The sequence below is a fragment of the Rhineura floridana genome, chromosome 10 (genome assembly GCF_030035675.1).
Source record: "Rhineura floridana isolate rRhiFlo1 chromosome 10, rRhiFlo1.hap2, whole genome shotgun sequence".
Classification (NCBI taxonomy): domain Eukaryota; kingdom Metazoa; phylum Chordata; class Lepidosauria; order Squamata; family Rhineuridae; genus Rhineura; species Rhineura floridana.
The window spans coordinates 60,987,555-61,010,712 of NC_084489.1; the positions used below are offsets into that span (position 1 = coordinate 60,987,555).

The 23,158-nt window shown below is 43.6% G+C and overlaps 1 protein-coding gene across 3 annotated transcripts in view; it reads right to left on the minus strand.

The window, feature by feature from the left end:
* NEBL (nebulette) overlaps window positions 1-23,158 on the minus strand; it is a 238,277-nt gene that overhangs the window by 135,859 nt on the left and 79,260 nt on the right. For all 3 annotated transcript variants that reach the window (XM_061585610.1, XM_061585607.1, XM_061585608.1), the window contains exons 3-4: window positions 14,023-14,107; window positions 1,524-1,631 (exon numbers count right to left, since the gene is read on the minus strand). In XM_061585610.1, the coding sequence (XP_061441594.1) occupies window positions 1,524-1,631; window positions 14,023-14,107 (193 nt within the window). The remainder of the gene's footprint in view (window positions 1-1,523; window positions 1,632-14,022; window positions 14,108-23,158) is intronic.

The window sequence follows — 23,158 nt, forward strand, 5'->3', positions numbered from 1 at the left end:
TGCTTTCGTGATGCTAAATCACTTTCTTGTTGAAAGAGTCCTTTTTATTTGTTTTAGCAGAAACTGACAGTCAAGTTTCAATGGATTTAAAAGGTGAATACAAACTATCTAGTTAAGGTAAGTGTTATTGCAGACATTAATGCTAGCTGTCCTTTAATGATGATTAAGGGTTCAGTAATGGTGCATGTTTTATAATATCATATACTGTATTGCAAGCTGCACCCAGGTTAGCTGTGTAATATAAACATAATTAAGGATAGTAGGTGGGAAGGAAAAGAAGAATCTGCATGAGAAAGAGGAGAGGCTAGAAAGGGTTGCACAGAACCCTGCAACCCATTCTTAATTCCTTATTTAAGAGGCAGCTAGCATTGTACCTCCAGAAACGATTATACTCCTGCCATGGCTTTAGCCCCAATTGTCAGGCAAGCATCTTTATTTTTTAATTTGAAAGCAAACCAATTAAAATCATTAACTATATTAAACAGAAAATACCCTGTGCAGGATAGACTATTTCAAAGATTAGCATGTGTAAAATGTCACACAGTGCATCAACCTAAGACTTCTGAATACTTTTGTACTAAAATCCAACAATGATGTAGCTTTAGATGTCACCACTACTCATTCTTCCAACTTCCATCCCCTGTAGCATTTACCAAGATAATCCTGAAAGCTTCAGAAATCCCAAGCAATTGCTTATAAGCCCATGTCAGCCCATTATTATGCGATATTTGATTATGTGATTGCTCAGGTTCTACTGAAATATCTTCAACTCTACATTTATGTTGTGCATATCATCTTACAAATCACTTTTGCAGTTATATTCCTTGGATAAACAAATGTTGACAATGGGTTGGATCTCATTTTGCTAGCAGAAAGTCTTTTCCACTCATGAAAGGCTGTTTATGACAGAACAGAAGAGCACTGCGTAGGAAAAGTAACCCCAAATTTAGAGCAGTTATTCCATTTTCACAAACTCTTTATGATCCACAAAAGTTTATATGCTATTGTTTGTATTATTCACTGCTTCCCATACCTCTGATACATTCTGTGAGAAGACTTCATCTCTTGAGCAAAGTACATAGAACAGCACTAGCAATTTTTTTCTTCCCATCACAGGTCCTTAGATTGAAGACAATATTACTTGCATGTAAGGTAATTCTGCAAGCTGAAGTTCTTTGGAAAATTATTTTATAATTTCTACCCTGCCTAATTTGTGAAAAATATCTATGGCATTACATTTTTAAAATAAACATTAGTAGAAAAATGCTTATTTGCAAGGAATTATTTCTTGAAAGGAATGTTATGTTTTCTAAAGAGCAAGTCCTCCTTTAATTAGTTTGGAGAGGGGAAACACACACTACCATTGGGCAACACAAAGCTTGAAGCTCAAACACAACGAACACCATACAATAATCCAATTTCTACCCACACATACAGACGCATGCCTGGAAACAACCTCCCAGTGCCAGCCATACCATTTCATTTGTGTACCATGTTTCTGATTGACTATCATTGTCACATACATTACTGATTTGCTCTTGAGTCCTTTTCAGTCTTTGCAATTCCGGTGTGTCAGTTACAATGCTGAACCCTCTTCCTTTGCTTTCTTCAAAGTCACGTTTGTATTTGACCTATCAAACAGAAAATGAAAAAAAGGTATTTTCACTATATACTATGCCACCAAATGAAGTCTTGAGTGAACAAAAGCTGGCAACACTTGAGCACATCTACTTCTATTTAATCAACATAACAGTTTTACTCCATGGGTCCTCACCTTGCAGAGCTGGTTGATCATGAAGAAAAGGCACAATACACAAACATGCCCCACACTCTGCACATCACAGCATTCGTTTAAACATCTCTAGCTGATCATGGTTGCATTTTGGATCTAGAAAGGGAAGCCAAAGCTATTTATGTTTTACTAGATATGCTGGTGAAGCACTATGTACCTCCTCTGATCCTCCCAAAGATGCTACTTGGATTGCCCTAAGTAAAGAGCATGCATCCTGGTGTACATTGTTCAGTGTAAGGATCTAAGTGAAATCAATGGGATTTACTTCATGTCAGTTTGTATACCAGATGCAACTCTTATAAGGTGCAAGAAACAGTAAAAATAATTCAGACCATAAAAGAAAGCAAATGGCCTGGTTCACACAACTATGTGCTTACCAGGACTTGCACCTGCTTTGTTCCTCCATGGTCCTTTTAGCTCAGTGCAGCATGGCACAGCAGCTAAGCCAATGTTTGGCTTAATGTATCATCTGAACCCAGGCTCCTGACCAAGTTCTCTCCTCCTTAAATTAATCATAAGGACCAGGGAGGAGCAAAGCAGCTGCAGTCTCCTCTCCGGCATTCCATGCTTTCTAAACCATGTTTTGGCTTAACATTTATGCAAATGCAACTCATATGTTTTATATAACCAACTACTGTTCCTTGCATATCAGCAAAGGCTCTTCAAAAGGAGTTGTGTGAAGCTGAAAGGTTTACACACTTTCACCAATGTAACACAATCTTATAAGATGACACCTCCCTACTATAAAGCTCTTTTATGTTTAAATCAGAAGACTATAGTATTTTATGAATAACCAAAATCAAGAAGTTGACCTGTAACTTGTAGCTTCTTGATTCACTTTTCTTGACTGATCTAGCTTGTATCTTTTGACTTGGTTCTCTGTCAGTGATTCACTCACTGTCCTTGGAATTAATCACAGCCTCACTATACTCCATTTGTAAGGCAGGCTAGAAACAATTACCCATTTTACAAATGCTCAATTCCTTGATAATACGCTACAATCATATCTGCATTTCATGACTTTATGTTTAGTCTGTGGGTTGAAACCATGTGCTTGAGTTACTGGCTTGGCATGTTTTTTGTTTTGCACTTGTGGCACATTATTTGTACTAGCCTGATGAGCAATAACCTCATATCATCTGTGGGTGCCTACCTTCTTCCTGAATTAAAATTCCACCCTTGCACGCTGCAATGTAAAGGGGATGGGAAGGGAATCTAAGAAAATAGATGCAGTACATCACTAAGTAAACTGATTATTTTTTTAAAAAACTAGACCTGTCACAGTAATTACAGTGGATAAAATGATGCACCAACAACAACAAATGGTCAAGGACTGGGGGGGATTGTATCACGTAGTTAACTGGGCAATTCTCCCTGTAAATGTTCCTGTGGCCATCTGCAAGTGTTTTGTTGGGTAGGATGGGAAAAGCTGCAAGAAGCATTCTAGAATTAAGAGTTAAATGACAAGGTAGATTCTTTAAACTGTCTCTTTAAACTATAAACAGTGGTTTTTAAACAACAGTACAGAATGGCACAGCATAGCCTCATTTTGCTAGCAGTTTCCAAACAGTCATACAAAAATAAAAAGGTGCTATTACAAAGGAAGATGCAATTAAAATCCCTCTTGGGACAGCATATAAAAATAGTAATATCTGAAAAGGTCAAGATAAGGAATCTTAAAGAGTGAAAATACAATTATTTTCTTGGCCATTTCCAAAATACCAAAATAAAAAAAATAACAATCCAGGCTGTTTATATAACTCAAAGCTTTGGCCCTAACCCCATACAGTCATATTACACTTTTCTGGTTTTCCCATTATTTGGGCTCCTACTGGGATAAAGGATGGGATATAAATCTAATAAATAAATATGAGGCATTCACTGAGAAGGCCCATTTCTGTGTAGTGTCCAAGTGACAATCTACTGGTAATGGAATAACCAGCAATGTCTTCTTGGATGGATGGATGGACCCAACCAATGTTGGGTACCAAGTTTACCCTAGCCAGATTGTTTTCGCCTAGAGGGCTCTGGGGAGGTCATCATTGGCTATCTACTTAGATAGGGAGAATCTGGAATTCCTAACCTAAAGAACCCCTGGTAGGCCCCTTCTCCCCACACAGGCAGGCACCCTGAAGCCACCTAAGCAGCCCATGTGCTCACAAAGACCTCCGGACAATCTCCTATCCTCTGGCTTAGAGAGAAGAGCTGTTTCTGCACCAGTGAACCTCTTCATTGGCTTGAGCCCAGGGGAGTAGCCAGCAAAGTACTACTTCTCCCTTGGCCAATGGGTACCCCTCCCATTGACAAATATAGAAGACAAGGAACTTAGATCAAGGCAAGAGGGACGCAACTGTCTGTGTAAATAAAGCATGGCAATTGCCTACTCTGGCAACACATTCAGATGGGCTAATGTAATATATTACTATTATATTACCAAATTATGGAATGATCTCCCTGATGAGGTGCACCTGGCGCCAACACTGTTATCTTTTCGGTGCCAGGTCAAGACTTTCCTCTTCTCCCAGGCATTTTAGCATGTGTTTTTAAATTGCTTTTTTAAAATTTGTTTTTTTAAATTTGTATATTTGTTTTCAATGTTTTTAATTGTTGTAAACCACCCAGAGAATTTCAGCTATGGGGCAGTATATAAATGCAATCAATCAATCAATCAATAATAAAAACTAGATGATAGGAGATATGGCCAGCCAACAATTTCCATAATCAGAGCAGCACTTTTCTCAAGGGATGCACAAGCATCTCATTGTTATCCCCAAATGAGCTTGTGTGAGGTTCCAAGCAAGCAGAATATTGATGTTTTGTCACATTCCCGGTTACCATAGTGCCTGCTACTCTCTCTCTCTGCCACCTCCTTCCCATGCCCCCACCCAATGGCTCAATACATTTATGTGGGGCACAGCATCCCTTCTCCCCATGCTGGCAAGCACCCTGAGGTCACTTAAGCAGCCCGTGTGCTCACAAAGGTCCTTGGACACTCTCCTATTTCTTGATGGGAGGGATATCTACTGTCTGGAGAGAATAGATGCTTCTGTACCAATAAACCCTTGCCTGAGTACTAGTCCTTTGTGTCTCGCCAGAGACAATTAATTATGCCAAAGGCTAATGTTCTTTGGGGATCTGGGGATAATACTAACAAAAGTGAAGTGAAAGTTACAGATTAGCAATTAAGAATAGCATACAGGCAACAGCAATAAATCAACCTATGTTCCTTCTGCTATAAGGGAACTTTTGGGATGACAGCAAGATCACAGGAGCTTTGGACACGCAGTAACATCCTGGTCTGCACTGAATCCTGATATGGGACATTTCTGCAGGACATTTTATACTATTAAAGCTAATTGACTACACCTACTAATTGGGTCATTTATTGGTGCTCGTGGTGATGTTTACACTTTCACAAGGCTGGAACAGCACACTTGGCAGACAGCCAAGCTAGATCTCCCGATGCCTGGTGTTCACTGGGGGACGCCTGAGAGAGTAGTGAGCTTATTTCTCTCTCTCTCTCTCTCTCTCTCATTATAATAAATAAAAGAACACATCACATATGTTCTTAATACACTCCAATTTCTCACAATTTATGATTTTATGTTATTTCATGTTATACTTCCCTTGAAAGAGTTCAGGGTGGCCCTCTATGTGGAGCTGCCCCTGAGATTGGCCTAGAAGCTGCAGCTTGTGAAAATTAAGCAGATTGACTCCTCACTGAAGCAGACTATCACCACTAGTTATGCCACTGTTGAAAGAATTGCACTGGCTGTCAATTAGCTATCAATCTAAGTTCAAGGTGAGCCTTATACAGTTAGTACCAGAATACCTACAAGACTATCTCACCCCTTACATCATTGTGAAGGCCTCCTGCAGATACCATTTTATCAGGAGGGCCATTCCATATGATATAAAAATCAGAACTATAGTATGATGGTACCTATCCTTAGGAAATTACTCCTATTACACTTTTAGACAGGTGCAATCTCTGTTATCTTTTTGGTGACTGTTGGAGACCTTCCTTTTTCAAGAAACCTTTTAAGTGGAAACCGTTATCCTGGTCGATATCTGACCAGATTTGAAATTGTTTTTACATATTTTTACATTGCCGCCCTGAGCTCCCCCTGGGAGGAAGGGCGGGATATAAATCAAATAATAAATAAATAAATAAAATATGGATGTGTTTTTAAATGTTTTTAATTGCTATTATTTTTATATATGAAATTTTGCTGTTTTTATCGCTGATGTTTCCATTGTAAAAACTCATTGACATATTTTATTGGAAGTTATTCATCAACAGAGTAAAACAAAAAATAAAAATATACAAGATCATTTCAACGTTTATTCTTACAACCAGCCTGAAAGGTAGGTTGGGCTGAGAGATAGTGACTAGCACAAAGTCACACAATAAACTTCATGACTGAATGGATACTGAACATAGGTCTCCCCAGTCCTATCCCAAGTTTATATCAGCTAATCTTACCAACTACGTATTTTGGAAAGTTGTTTGTTCACTCTGCATTTGGACGGCTCTAAAGATACCAGACAAAGATGCATCCAAACTCAGAGGAAGGCAATGGTAAACCACCTCTGAATATCTCTTACTATGTAAACCCTATGAACAGAGTATCCAAAATGCAACACAAGATATTGCTGGAAGATGAGACCCCCAGGTCAGATGGCATCACAGAGCTACTGGGGAAGAACAACGGACAAGTATGAGTAGCAATGTGACTAATTACGCAGCTGGGTCAAAGCCAAAAGGAAGCCCAGAGCCTGATGCATACAGATGTGAAAGGAGAGTCCAGTAGTAGTACCACACATACAATAGGAACATGGAATGTAAGAAGCATAAACCAGGGAAAGTCAGAAATTGTCAAGCAAGAAATGGAATGCATCAACATTACAATACATGGCATGAGTGAATTAAAACAGAGGGGAATGGGACATTTTCAATCAGACAACTACAAAATATATTATGCAGGAAATGAGAAATTAAGGAGAAACAGGGTTGCTTTAATAGTGAGAAGTGATGTAGCAAAAGCAATTAGGAATTATAAGGCAAGGTCTGAGTGAGTGATATCAATGAGATTAAAAGAGAAACCTATTAATATAAGCATCATCCAAGTCTATGCGCCAACAGCAAACACAGAAGAAGAGGAATTGGAAATATTTTACGCAGAAGAATAAGAAGAAACTGATCACACACCAAAACAAGATGTTCTGTTATTCATGGGGGACTGCAATGCAAAAGTAGGGAACAGAGAAGAACTAGGAATTGTGGGGTAATGGGGCTTAGGAGACAGAAATGAAGCAGGAGAAAGACTTATTGAATTCCAATGATTTCTTTCTTGCAAACACTTTTTTTGAGCAACCGAAAAGATGACTGTAAACGTGGACATCACCAAACGATCAATATAGGAATCAAATTGATTATATCATTGGTAGCAGAAGATGGAGAAGTTCCATGCTTTCTGCGAAAAGAAGACCAGGAGCAGATTGCAGTACATATCATGAACTGGTAATATCAAAAATCAGAGTCAAGCTAAAGAAGAAGAACAAAGCAAGCATAATGCCAAAATACAATTTAAATAACATCCCAGAAGCATATAAAGATCAAATAGGAACAGGTTTGAGGCTTTAAACTTAGTTGATAGAGAACCAGAAGAACTATGGATTGAAATTAGAGATATTATCAAGGAAAAATACAAAACCTCTAGTTAAAGAGAGAGAAAGACCTCAATAGATGACTGACGAAACTCTTAAAATGGTTAAAGAAAGAAGGAAAGCAAAAAGAAACAGAAACACGGTCAGAACCCTAAATGAAATAATACAGTGACTAGTACATAGGAACAAAGAGCTATTACAATGGTTATTGTATAGAAATAGAAGAGGACAATAAAAAAGGTAGAACAAGAGCCCTATTCCAAAAGATTAGAGAAATGAAAGGGAAATTCAAATCTAGTGTGGGGATGTTGAATAATCAACAAGAGAACTCACTGTCTGACCGAGATGAAATAAAAGGAAGATGGAAGCAATAAACTGAAGAACTCTATAAAAGAGATGCAAGGATGACAGATTCATTCACGGAGGAACTGTATGATGAAGAACCAGAAATTTTAGAATGTGAGGTGAAAGCTGCTCTTAAAATACTTGGAAGAAAGAAATCAACAGGAACAGATAGCATACCAATAGAGTTGCTACAAGTTACTGAGACTGAATCTATCCAAACTTTGACAAAAATTTGTCAACAAATACAGAAAACTAAACAATGGCCCACACACTGGAAGTGTTCAATATATATCCCAATTCCAAAGAAAGGGGATCCCAGGGAATGCAGGAATTATCAAATTATTTCCTTAATATCCCATGCAAGTAAAGTAATGCTCAAGATTCTACAACAAAAGCTCCTACCATATATGGAGCAAGAAATGCCAGATGTCCAAGCTGGATTCAGAAAAGGAAGAGGTACCAGGGATCGTATTGCAAACATACATTGGATAATGGAATGGAGCAACGGTTTTCAGAAGAAAATCACCCTGTGCTTTATAGATTACAGCAAAGCCTTTGACTGTGTAGATCATGAGAAACTATGGGATGCTTTTTTAAAAGAAAAATGGAGGTGCCACAGCATCTGATTGTCTGGATGCACAACCTATACTCTGGACAAGAGGCTACTATAAAGACAGAATATGGAGAAACCGATTGGTTCCCCATCAGAAAGGGGATGAGACGGGTATATTTTATCCCCTTATTTGTTTAATCTATATGCAGAACATATCACAAGGAAAGTGGGATTGGACCAAGATGCAGGAGGTGTGAAAACTGGAGGGAGAAACATCAACAATTTAAGATATGCAGGTGATATCATACTACTAGCAGAAACCAGTAGTGATTTGAAATGAATGCTGAAGAAAGTTAAAGAGAAAAGTGGGTCTACAGCTGAACATCAAGAAGACTAAAATAATGACAACAGAAGATTTATGTAACTTTAAAGTTGACAATGAGGACATTGAACTTGTCAAGAATTATTATCTTGGCACAGTCATTAACCAAAATGAAGACAATAGTCAAGAAATTAGAAGAAGGCTGGGACTGGGGAGGGCAGCTATGAGAGAACTAGAAAAGGTCCTCAAATGCAAAGATGTATCACTGAGGACTGAAGTCAAGATAATTCAGACCATGGTATTCCCAATCTCTATGTATGGATGTGAAAGTTGGACAGTGAAAAAAGCAGATAAGAGAAAAATCCACTCATTTGAAATGTGGTGTTGGAGGAGAGTTTTTCCGATACCATGGACTGCGAAAAAGAAAAATAACTGGAAGCTAAAATGATGAAACTGAGGTTATCATACTCTGGACACATAATGAGAAGACATGATTCACTAGAAAAGACAATAATGCTGGGAAAAACAGAAGGGAGTAGAAAAAAAGGAAGACTAAACAAGAAATGGATTGATTCCATAAATGAAGCCACAGACCTGAACTTACAAGATCTGAACAGGGTGGTTTATAACAGATGCTACCGGAGGTCACTGATTCATAGGGTCTCCATATGTCATAATCGACTTGAAGGAACATAACAACAACAAAGATACCATAAGCAAATTTTAATATGATGATGCTACCTTAGATCAAGGAGCAGGTTTTTGTCTTGGTTTGGATACAACTGGATGCCATTTTGAATAGGGATGGGGTTCGCTCTTTGGTTCCGGTCCATGTTTTGGTTTTCGCAACTGGGTTGTAATACCAATCTGCAACATTTGGGGGGGGGTTCTATTCTGATCCACTTGTAATAGTTAACGAAAATGCTATTGGGGATCTTTCTATGGATAGTCTCTTGGGTTTTCTATTTAAATTTAATTCTGCCTCTTGCCTCAGGTTACTGCGGTACTGACCAAAGATGTTAATGGCGATTGTTATCACCTCACTGAGACAGAACTTCAAAGGAATACACATTGCAGCACTTCAGAGCAAAGCTGTTTATGTTAATAATGATGTTAAATTAGCCATGGATTTGTTTTTTTAAAAAGCTGGTGTTGCTGACACTTGAAAGCATTAGTCAAACCCGATCCAAAGACATACAGGATTTACGGATTCTGACAGAATTCGCTAAGAAATCCGAAAATGCCAAAAGTCGCCCCCATCTCTAATTTTGAATTAAGATGGCAGAACCACTGGACTTTGTCAGTGCCTGGGCTGGGAACCCCATATACACCACCATGAATTCCATGATGGAGAAAAGGCAGGATAGAAATGTACTACACAAATGCTCTTTGCACACAGGGGAGAAGAACACATCTCCCTCACCTTGTTGTGATGCTGGCCACATTTGGACATTCATCCTCAGCCTTTGGACAAGTGTCACATGCCATGGCCACATCTCCTTCCTCACTAATCCCCTCCTCCCACTGCATGCCAGCCACAGCTCATAGATGCTGGCTTTAATTAAGCCACAGTTCCCCGTTATGTCTGAACCAGGAAAATCTGGCTTAAAGTCAGTTAACAAATCAGAATCTCCCACAGAACTGAACGATTTAGGAAAGTTTATTGCACATTAACTTGAAGTGTACTTCCACTGCATTGGATGAAGGTACGGCCTTCCATTCCACAATGGATGGCTTTAATCTGAAGCATAAGAGAGAGCAGTTTCTGATATTAATGATATGCATGAATAGAATATAAGAAGCATAAATTACACTTCCTGTATTTGCACATTTTACTAATATCTGAAAGGAAGGAATTCCAATTATTTTTCTGTCTGCATTACCCAGCAAAGGGTGATTTCAAAGTGTTACAGGTTTCCCTGATAATAAAATGTGCACTCTAGTAGCTTTAGTAATAAAGTGTGCACTCTAATAGCCTTTTAAAATGTGCACTCTAGTAGACTGTTGCTTAATCTCTCTGTAACTAGCTTACTTAATTTTGTTTTGTTTTAGCATTCAGATAAAATAAATCATGCATCTTGTAGGTGGATGTTTAAAGGGAATTACAGCAGCCTCTCAAAATATGCAAGAAATTATGCATGTATTCAGAGTGCTACTAGAGCTAAACAAGTCTACTAGAGCTAAACATCTGCAGTAAATGTTCATCACTTCCAAAGGAACTAAACATGACAGAACAAAAAATCAGTATCTTTTTAAATCAAGTGTTTCACAATCAGTTCCAATTAACCTTCATGGTGTAGCTTAGAATATATTTACCTGACATGTTGTTTTGAGCCATGCTTTGGACCCATTAAGCATTACAAAATGAGGAAACCTCACTAGAAATCAATGTCTATCATTCTGTATTAATGACTTCCAGATGTCCAGACTTTAAAAATAAAACAGCTGAAAAGTCATTCAGAGTATGACTCATTTTCACAAAGTGAAGAAGTATGAACTTTGTTAGCAATTGTATGTTTTAAAAGACTAGAGCAGGGGTTCCCAAACTGTGTTCCATGGACCACCAGTTGTCCACGAGCTTCATTCAGGTGGTCTGTGGTGCACCCACATCTAATATTTTAATTGTATTTTATTGTTTCCTTTATTTCCTATACTCTAAAGGGTAAAGGTGTCCCCGCACTTATTGTGTGAGTAGTTTCCAACTCTTAGGGTGACGTCTTGCGACGTTTACTAGGCATAATTGTATTATAATTGTACTTTATTGTATTATAATTTGTAATACAAATTGTAATACTAAGTGGTCTCCCAAGGCCCTCAGAAATTTTCAGATGGTCTTGTGGGAGGGGGGAGTTGGGGAACTAAGGCTGGCTGCCTTGGTATCACTCCCCCCCCACACACACACATTCTGGGAACATGTGGAGGGGAATCTGTGAAAGGGTAATCATCATTTAATTTTCAAGGACAATGTCGGATTCAATTGTGCTATTTTGTTCCTGCCACTTGGATATTTGGAGAACTGCATACCTTTACAGCTTTTGTTGTCAGTAACATCACCTTGGTTCATACCTCGCTCTTTTCAAATATAGTTACATTTTTTATTTTCACATCAGGACTGCACAAAACAACTGAATATTTTGACTAACATTAACAACAACAGTAGTGCAGATTAAATGCTTGTAGTTTTATTAATTTATCATCTGACTCCCAATGGACCACCGATTCCTCATCTGTAACTCTGAAACCTAAATGCATGATTGTTTAAAGCCAGCAATGTGAAAAATATCTAAAACATTGAAGAAAGGATTCCCCCAAGTTTTTTTTAATCTCCATTTTATATTTTAAAAATCATGCCTCATTTGTTAAGCAGCAGGAGAAAATATTCTGTACACAGCTAAAGAGGAACACTATAAATATTTCAGATTACAAATCATATACAAACTTCTTTTACTGCCTTTAGTGAACATGCAAAATGTTTCAAGCCCAAGTGTCATCTTCTTCTCTGCCATGCTGCAGTTCATTGTAAAAACCAAACCTTTCACTAGGATGACTAGTTGCATCCTAGCGAAAGGAATAAGCTAGTCAGGCCTTTGAGATTTATAGGACTTGATCAATGAGTACCATAGATGTGCACAATGAAATTTAGAGTATGTTAAACAATGAAACATTTTCCACATGATGCCTAAGTAGGGTTGCCAGGTTCATGGCCTGAGACTGATCCTGTATCTTTAGGAGAAGAGAAAGTCAGCCAAGTGCAGGTGTTCTTGCAACCCTGTAATGGGAAAAACACAAGGTGGAATTCTCCCTTTCCACTGCACAACTTTTAAAGATACAGAAGACCTCTTAGAGGCTGGGCCTGGCAACCAAGAGGTCTTCTGTATCTTTAAAAGTTGTGCAGGAGGAAGGGAGAATTCCACCTTGAAAAAATGACTATACACTTGATTTGTTATTATTCCTGAAGTCAAGACAATAACAATGTATTTTCTTCACTTCACACACACAATACAATTCAGCCCACTGCAGATGCAGTAGCCACATGCAGATTCCTGGAAGCTCAATATAACCCTGTTTACCTCCCTTCCTTCAATATATGCATACATAAGTGCAGGCAGGCAGCAGTTGGAGCCATTAGGGTGACATTCCCCAACCTGCTGCTCACCAGGTGTTTTGGACTTCAACTCCCTTCAGTCCCATCCAGGCTGATGGGAGTTGTAGTACAAAATATCTTGGGGGCATCAAGTTGGGGATGGCTGAATCCTAATGAATGGAAGACCTGTGCACATTTTTCATATCCCCATCAGCCTTTCTTCTTCACTTGGTTAAGTTACTTGCACTCTTGAGCACAAGTGAGTAATATCAAGGCAACAGAGAAAATGCCTACCTTGGCAACAACACACACATGGGTTAATGTAACATATGCACTAGATGATCACAAATATAGCCAGCCAACAACAATTTTCATGATCAGGGCAGCACTTTTCTTAAGGGATGCACGTATCCCTTTGTTATCCCCGAAGTACCTTGCTCTTTTGTGTGAGACTCCAAAGAAACAAAATATTGCTATTTTCCCATACTCCAAACACTCTTGGGTATCTGAAATACCTGCTGTTCCCTCCGTTACCTCCTTCCCATACCCCCAACCGTGAGATGGTACACAGGAGGGATCAGCATCAGAAAAGGATGCTCTGCCCAAGCTCTACGAAGGAAGAACACAGCATCTCTCCTTGGCTGAAAGGGCTATCCTGCAAAAGAGCTAGAGTATTTGCCATCAGCAACACTGGGTGCTTCAGGTGCAAGTCAAGTGGCTCCCTAAATTCTTGCAGGATGCTGCTCAACTTAGATCTACTCACAAGTAGTTGAATAGATGTGTTTCTGTTATCAGAACCAGAAATAAAAAAGGGGAAACCCCAAGATGCTGAAAAATGTGTAGTTTATTTTCAAAAAAAAGCCCAACGCGTTTTGGCCACTGGATAATCTGGCCTTCGTCAGGGGCTATATTTAAAATTACAAATTATTGCACATATGTAGGGTTTCCCCCTTTTTGTTTCTGGCTCTTTGGATGCTTGCCACTTTCTGTTTTTGGTTTTCTGTTATCAAAACAAAAAAAAGTAAGGATGTCACAGGTAATTGAATAGAGACCCCCATAAATTCCAGTTGTTGTTGCTCACAGAAGAATGTGTGTCTGTCTGGAGCATGAAGATTCCATGCATGAGAAGAAAACAACAACATATGTTGTTTGAACTAAGCCTGAGTGCTAATACCAACATGACATAATTTTAGAACAATAGATCCCAATTGCCAATAATAATGTCTGAAAGATATGCAAAATAATTCACAGCTTACCTGACTTTGCAATTCACTTTGTTGTTTCAGTCGAAGGTTTTCAGGTGTGTCTGCCACTGTAGTAAAGGACTGCTTTGGGTAGTGTCTAGAACGGGGGGGGAAATTGGAAATTACTAATTTGGAGGTATGTTATTAGCATTGTGGTGTTAACTGAACTTCAGTCCAAGGCAACTTGTGAACTGAGCTTTCCTTTCATTGAATTGCAGTTTGCATCCCATGGCCGTTATCCAGAAGACTGCAGTGATGCAGAGTCCTATGCAGCAGCCCTCACAAGCAAGGACCAACACTGAAGGTTCATGTTTATTCCAAGTCACTTGGATTGCTTTTTCTTTGATAAACTAAACTCCCCATCATTCTTTTCCATAACAAAGAAAGAGAGAAGGATATATCTCTGAATGAGCAAGAGACTCCAATGTTCTCAGTGTCTATTCTTGCAAGGGATGGTACTGAATAAGAGAAAGGAACAGCTAGGGTTGACCCACATCTACCTGATTTTTAAAAAAATCTCTTTAGATCTCAGTAAGTATTCCTTATAATCCTATCTGTACAGAACATGAAAGGGCAAATACCTTCATTTAGAAAACTAGACTTTAGAACATTGACTCAACACCACTCATGTAAACACACTTGTTCATTGTGGGTCCTATCTATTGTTGCCAGGGATCCAGAGCTTGACATGTGTTGTTTAACCCTCAGGAGTTCACTCCCACTCAAGCAAACATATTCAGATTCCATAACAGCTTTGACTGCTTGAGATTAGGGATGCAGGAGAAATTTGATTCAGCTCACATTTAAAGCTGAATTTATCAAATCTGCACTTTCTGAAATAAAATGAGAACTGAAATGCAGCCATTCATCAAAAGTCTCACTTATCAGAATTTAGCAATGCAGCTCTCCAACTAATCAATGTTTATAAAAATGCATATACTACAGGAAAATGTGCATGAAAACGAATGTATTAGTGAAAATAGCTTATAAAAATGCACTATATTAGGAGAAACTGCTTACAAAAAGGTACACATTAGTCAAAACTGCATACAAAAATGTGCTTATTAGGAGAAACTTACACTAAAATGCTGAAAATCTTTGGTGAGGATTTTTTTTAAAATCCACAAATTGCTGCAGAAATGTGGATAACTGAATTTAAGATTTGAGAAAGAAAAATGAGAAACAGAGAACCAAAACTGACAGTTCCTTCTACCCCTACTTGAGATTATAGGAGAACTTTGCTAATAGAAGTTTTCAAAGATACCTTTTTGCAAAGCTCTCTGTCACTGCTAGCTGACTATGGCAACCTAATGAGGGCTGGCTGGCAGGCAGCAATCCTGGCAAGGCCTAGCTGCCCCAAGTAAAAGACTACAGGTTAATCAGAAGGAAGCTGACAGTTCTGGCTCTTCTATTCAGGGGAACTTTGTGCTCTGTATGAACCTCCCACTGTCATGCCTGCCTATCTTCTTCTTCTGCCTCTGTCCAGTTGCTACCCAAGGTCCTGACTATACTCCTGCTTGCGGCCTATTGCCGAAATAAAACACAGACACCATTTCTTGGGTTAAATAATGGGCCACTTTATTTAAACAGAAACAATTAACTAACGAACCTGCAGAGGGAAAATAAAGTGCGGGAGTATTCTGGTGCTCCAGGCGAAGCCTGCTTGCAGCTATCGGGCGAACAGACCCTGCCTGAGCCCAGGGCTGCCCTGTGCCAGCCCCCGGCTCCAGCCACACCCTGAAGATGTGTAGGGGGTCCAACCCGCATCACCGCCCCTCGGAGCCCTGAAACTCCGAGCGGATGAGGAATGTTGGCCCCAAAGGCAGCCTGTACCCTGCCCCCGGGCCGTGTAGCCCTGAGCTGCAGGCCTCCAGACCGCCTGTCACCCCCAAAGGTGCCTAAAGATGTCACCTAGCTGCCCTTTCCCTTTAACCTATCCCCGCACTTCTACGCCACAAAAAGGGGGGCAAGCCTCTGCTTAGTCTCCCTTTACCCCACACCCGATAAGAATCTGGTGTAAGCCCCTCTGCAGGTCCCCAAGAAAGATGTCATTGCCCATGTTGGTCAAATGGATGCCATCTGGCCGAAACAACTCCAATCTGTCGTGGCCAACCTCTGGGTGGTGGATGACGGAACCCCCCAAGTCACAAAGGGCCCTCTGAATTTGCCTGTTCACCTTTTTCCGGGCCCTGTCCATCCCACGTGGATCACCGGTACAATTCCACTTCCTGCGCGGCAGGATATCTGACCACACTAGGTGCACCCCCGGCCAGCGACGTGCAATGGCCCGGAGGTCACCACATGCCTGCTCAATTAGGGCCTTGCCCTTCAACAGGCCCAAGTCATTCCCCCCCAGGTGGATGACCAGCACCTGGGGCACTGCCAGTTCCACAGCCGGCTGAAACAAGGCCGGCAAAAGCCCGTCCCATCGCATCCCCCGCCGTCCCAGCCATCGCACTGCAGCACATTGACTGAGCCCCAGTTGCGTGCCGAAGCGAGATTTCGCCGCCCTGCGGCCAGCCCAGGTGGATGGGCCCTCAGTTTTCTCGGCCACGAGGGGGACGCCAAGTTCCCCGGCTAGCCCTGCAAAATGCGCCATAAGGGCCCCACAGGCAACAGAGTCCGCAGGACCCACAAACAGATAGTCATCCAAATAGTGCACCACAGAATGCGAGCCTGAACGCCTCTTGACTGCCCACTCCAAGAAAGAGCTGAAGCGCTCAAAAACGGAGCATGAGATAGAGCAGCCCATAGGCAATGCCCTGTCCACATAATATTCACCCGCAAAAGCCAAGCCCAACAGCTCGAAGTCCTGAGGGTGGACGGGGAGGAGACAGAAAGCCGATTTAATGTCGCACTTTCCCATAAGGGCCCCGGGCCCACAATCCCTAACCATCCATACCGCCCTGTCGAATGATGTGTAGCGGACAGAACACAGCTCTGCTGGGATAAAGTCGTTGACTGACTCCCCATGCGGGAAGGACAGGTGGTGTATGAGGCGAAATTCGCCTGTTGCTTTGTTGGGGACGAGGCCCAGAGGTGAAACTCTGAGTGAGGGGATGGGTGGTGCCGCAAAGGGGCCCAATACCCGGCCAGCCATGACTTCCTTCATAATTTTCTCTCTAACCACTGATTCCCTGCCCACCATTGATTTAAGGTTGCGGGACATGAAAGGCTGCCTGGGACCCAAATAGGGGATCCGAAAACCCACTGTAAAGCCTTTGAGTAAAAACTGGGCATCTTGTACTTTGGGGTAGAGGCGCAGTAAGTGTTGGAGCTCAGGGAGTTTAACTGGGCTGGGGCCCCTTTGCTTGAGCTGCGCCTGCAGCCCCTGGCTTCCTTGTCCCCGCCGCATCCCTGTTCCCCCCCCCCTGAAGGGGCGGCTCTGGGGCAGCTAGTGCAGGAGTGGGGGCCCCCACATAGGGCACATTCATGTCTAAACTTGCATGGGCTTCGACCGCAGTGGCCGCGTGAGCTGAACTCCCAGCAAAGCAGGCGGGGGTGAACCCCCTGACCCACAGGCCCGCGGGAAGGAGCTGCTGATGCCTGCCGAACTAAGAGATGGCCACTGTCTGCCCTATCACCTGCCATGGGCTTGGAATGTGACATGAATTGCAGCCACAGGTCGGGTTCCTTTTTATCCCAGGGGAGGGAGGTGTCGAAGGCCGCCCTCATACGGAATGCCTGGTCATAGTCCAGCCATGCCGTTCCCTGGAACTCAGAGTAGCCCCTATATACGATGTCAAGGTATTTAATCAGTACTGAGGCCCTACAAGGCTGCCTCTGTATTACCACCCCCATGTACGTAAAGAATGCAGGCAGCCAGTTAGCCCAAGAGCGCTCTGTGCGTCGCCTCTTGGGCCTATCGGGCTCTGCCTGTTCCCCTTTATCCTTGTCCTTCCCAACTGGCTTCCTGTACAGGAGTGAAAATACGTCAACATACTCCCCTTTCCATATTCTCTCCTTTGTGGCCGGCAGCAGGTGAAAACCTAGTGGGGCAGATGTCTCCCCAAAGGGTATGGCCCCCTCTCTGACTGATCCCAGAGGGTCGGGTGTCTCTGCAGGGGGGTTGGCAGACAGGGAGAGCTGATTCCCCCCTTCCGCCGCCGTCCCAGTGGCGGGGTGCCAGACCTGCTCGCAGGCCTCCCTTAGGGGATGCTGCTGCTGTGGCGTAAACACTCCCCCCCCCGTGGGAGTCCCTGCCTGTCCGTATCCCTCGGTTGCAGCTGGTGGGGAAAAAGGCCAGTAGGGGAACCCCCATGGAGGCCAGCTCCACTGCTGTTGCCCTTGTTGGCGAGGCGCAATAGGTGACTCACCCTGCGTGCTGTCCGCCGAAGGTCCCTGTGTGGGCTGCATTGTCGGGGCTGCTTGCCAGGTGGGAGCCGCTTCTGTCTCCATACTAGGCATCCTTGCTTCCATCCTGGGCCCTGCTTCCAGTGCGTCCAGTCTTGCTAAGATGGATGCAACATCCCCTGTGTCAGCCCTGTTCACTGGCTGCTGTGCTTTCCCCCTACGACGTTTAGGTGCTGGCCCTTTTGCTTTCCCCCTCGCAGGTTGAGCCCTGGGTGCACTAGGCTGGCGTGGGCCGTGCTCGAGGGCCTCCAGCCTAGCCAGTATGGCAGCCCATGGGGGCCCCTCCTCGCTCCTAGCACCCACTGCCGCTGGGGGTGGGCATCTCCCTCCTGCTTTGTGGGCCTTTCCTTTCCCTTTTGCCCCCCCGTCCTTTCTTGGGTGGCATCTCTGGTGCTTTGTATCCCTGGCCTAGCCCTGTCCAGGAAGAGGGGGGGCTGGCCTGCCTATTCTCTGTTCCCCTCGCACCCACTTATCTGAGGCCCAGGGTCGTGCCACCCGCCCTTCCCTGAAGATGCCCCAAATAAATTGCAGCCTAAAGGCCGCCTAGCCTGTGGTCTTTCCTGCCATCGGTTCCGATCCTGCGCCACAGGCCTCCACCGAGGCCTCCTGGGATCCGCTGCTGCTGCCGCTGCCGGAACTGTAGGAGCTCGCAAGGGCCCAAGCCTTGCTGCCGTGCACGCCTCGATGCCACCGATGCCGCCAAGCCTCGCTGAGCCCAGCCTCGCTGCTCTGCTTCTCGATCTCCCGAGGGGGCTAGGGAGGCTCACCGCCGAAACCCGGCCCAGACGAGGCAAAGCCTCCTGAGGCCACGTGCACCACGAAAGGAGCCGCGCTGCGCCGCTGAGTCCTTGAGTCCTTGCTTCTGCCGCCGGAATTCAAACAGACGGTGGGAAGCTGGCGGGGTGGCCTTAAATGGCCTTTGGCTGCCCCGCCCCCCAGCCGCATCGCGCGCTGGCGCGCCGGGTGCGTGCGCGGCCCCAACATGGTGGCCAGGACATTGGCAGCGGCCGCAAACACGCCCCTTTGCCCGGTAAGTCCCGGGCACGGAACGGGATTCTAGTTTCTTGCTTTCACCAAGTTCGGGCCAGCCCATCTGCCTTGGACTTTCCTGTGTGGCAGCTTATTTACCAATTTCTTGTAATTCTGCCTTTGAAAATTGATGTCCCTTGATGACATTGCACTAATCTCACAAACTACAGGCTAAACTTTGGGTCTTCATTCTGCTATTAGGACTCCCTTTTGGCTTAACAATGAAGCACCAATTAACTGCCCTGAACCTTGGCTTACCTACTAGTTTTATTTCTGGAACTGAGCTAGCAAAATGCTTCACCTGCACTTTTGTAAATATACACCAACTACAGTAATAAGTCAGTTAACGAGTAGATCTGTTCCAGGGCATTACTTCTTTAACAGAAACAGAAGTAGGAATAACATGAAAATAATAGGGATAGGTTCCTACACTACAAAAAAGAACAGCAGTTCAACATATTTCAGCAAACTTTTATTCAAAACTAACAATACGAATGTCTGAAATGTCAGGTAAGACTTGCATACAGACCACTTGAAGACTTCTTCCAAAATGCATCCAGGATGCCTGCCTTGCCTTGTTTCTTTTATCATGTAGCATCTTGCTATAGCACTCTAAGCTTTGAGCACGGTTCACTTCTCCATACACTTGAGCAGGCAGGCAAGGGGTAGCCACCACAGTGTGCTTGATTTCTCTCTCTCTCTCTCTCTCTCTCTGCCATACTCCCCACACTCGAGCAGATGTGTCTGCAGTAAACAGTGCTTTCAGGGCACCTAAAGCACTGTTTACTATGGAGGCACCTGCACCACCTGACAAGGAGCTCCATTTCGTGAGAGAGCTGCCTGCAGCAGCCACAATCCATTAGACAAGGAGCCACATTCTGACTATGTCAGAGGGTGCACCCCCCCAATGTCCCCCACACCCAAAGAAAGACTTTGTTAAAAGGAGTTTCTTTTCTGGAGGATTTGTTAACTGGGGCATTATTGTATTACAAAATACCAGTTAAGCCTCCATTTATCTCATTCAAAGGGAAAGGAGCCTGAGTACACACTGTCCCCCTGGAATTCTTGCCACTCAGAGAATTCAGGAAGAGCTAACTTGCTTTTAAATGTGTGCACACACATGTTACTGTTTTGGAAGAGGCATTACCCTTTCTCTCTCTCTCTCTCTCTCTCTCTCTCATTCACACACATACACTGTGGAATGCCTCTTCTAAGATATTGCCAGCCTCCCACAGTTCTTTCAGATTCTTGCATTAAAATTAACTACTGCTTTTAAAATCTGCTACCTACTTAATTTAGGGCACATTCTGAAATTAATTAAAATAACTTTAATTAAATAATATGATTCAGCCTTCCCCAACCTGGTGCCCTCCAGATGTTTTGAACTACAATTCCCATCAGCCTCAGGCAGCGCGGCTATTCTGACTAGTGCTAATGGGAGTTGTAGTCTAAACAGCTGGAGGGCTCAAAGTTGGGGAAGGCTGATCTAAATGATTAATCAGTTAATGTTGCAGCCATAATAGGATTTTACTCCATGAGCTAAATTGTGAATGTTAAAGTATTCCGTTGGAAGTGGTCCAGATAATGTATGCTGTTGGGACATGAATAAACAGGAGATGTTGTGTGCATTATGCATGAAATGATGAGTGGAAATGCTAGAAAACTGAAGCAAAAGTTTGAAACAAGGGGGCAGCGAGCAGGGGCAAGGATGGTTGAGGGAACCTATATCCTTGCTATAAGCTTTTAAACCCAGGATTACCTGCTCACATAGCTAACACTGTATGAATGAGGATGAAAACCTACCATGGCAGACCAAAGTTTGGCTTGTGCTTTCTAGAAAGGTTGCTACATGGTATGAACAATGTAGTTTGGGGGAAATATCTGGCAAGTAGCCTTTCATTCCTGGTGAACAGACAGGTCCCAAAGCTTTACAATCTTGATCACAACCTCATTTTGCGTACAGACTGAGCCACCAGTACTGAGCTGTATACAAAGGGCTCCTGACATTACACTGACATTCCACCTCCCAAAAAGGTCAGCACTATTAGTACTGATAGTGTCAGCATACTGACTTACATAAATGGAAAATGTATTCAACAAAGAGTGCACCACAAAGAACAGCAACCTACTCAGCATCTCTTCTTCAATTTGAAACATTATAGTCCTGTCATACATTATTGTTTTTTTCAAATACAGTTTTAAGTACTGAGTCATGCTCTGGTTGTGCAGCATCACACATTTACAGAGGTATAAACTGACAGTTTTTATTGGATTCCCCCACCCAACCCCTCAATGCTTTTTTCTGAATTACCTATATTAAAAACTGAAACAAAATATTTACCACAAGGACTGTATGCTGAAGCAAGAACACTGCCAGAGCTTTATTTATAAGTCTTCTCAGGATCTTAAGGCCCAGTCAGAAATAACAGAGACAATTTGCTAATGTAAAGCTGTGTGTCATTTAGGTGTCAAGTCTTTTTTTTTTCCTTTTTGCCTCCTGGCATCTCAATTAGTCATCACATATTTGTTACAAGCAGACAAATGCAACCTTTCATCAATGTATGTGCTGCAGTACAGTGCTCCTTGTATAATAATTGGAACATTATTTATTACAGACAAATGTGAAAGTTTCATACTATCCATAGTCCAATTAGCAGGTATAATCTAGTGACATAAGACAAATGGAGATGGTACAGTGGCTCAGTCACATTTTGTGAGAATAGCCTGTCTCAAATTCCAATACAGGAAAGGATAGAAGCATATCTTCTCCCATCTATCCCGTTCCGTGCCTGGGACCTACCGGGCAGAGGGACGAGCTTGCGGCCGCTGTCGATGTCCCGGCCGCCATCTTGGATGGGATGCGTGCACACACGGCGCGCTGGCTAATTGGGTGCCGGGTGGGGGTATTGATTAAGCAGGCGGGCTCCTTCACAACGCTTTGTAATCACGTCGTTTTGCAAGCGGGGCCCCCTATCTCCCTCTAGTATGCCTAAGAAAGGACAAGGGGGGCCAAAAGGGAAGGGAAAGGCCCCCAGAGCAGGGGGGAGATGCCCACCCCCAGCGGCGGAGGGGGCAAGGAGTGGGGAGGGGCCACCATGGGCGGCCATATTAGCCAGGTTGGAAGCCCTAGAACATGGCTCAAGCCACCCTAATGCACCCCGGGACCAACCTGTGACAGGGAAGAAGAAAGACCCACCACCCAAACGGTCTCGGGGGAAAACACAGCGGCCAGTGAACAGTGCTGATGCAGGGGCTGTTGCTTCCATCTTAGCGCGACTGGATGTGCTGGAGGCCGGGCTCAGGGCTGAGGCGAGGACGCCCAGCATAGAGCCAGGCGCAACTCCCACCCTGCAAGCAGCCCCAACAATGCAGCCCGCACAAGGACCTTCGGCGGAAAGCACACAGGGTGAGTCCTCTATCATGCCACAACAACAAGGACAGCAGCAGTGGAGCTGGGCCCCCTGGGGGTACCCCTACTGGCCCTTTTCCCCACCAGCGGTAACCGAGGGATATGGGCAGGCAGGGACCCCCGCCGGCGGGGGGGAGGTTACGCCACAGCAGCAGCATCCCCTAAGGGAGGCCTGCGAGCAGGTCTGGCACCTCGCCGCTGGGACGGCGACGGAAGGAGGACATCAGCCCGCCCTGTCTGCCAACCCCCCTGCAGAGATATCCGACCCCCTGGGATCAGTCAGAGAGGGGGCCATACCTTTTGGGGAAACGTCTGCCCCACTGGGTTTTCATCTTCTGCCTGCTACGAAGGACAGAA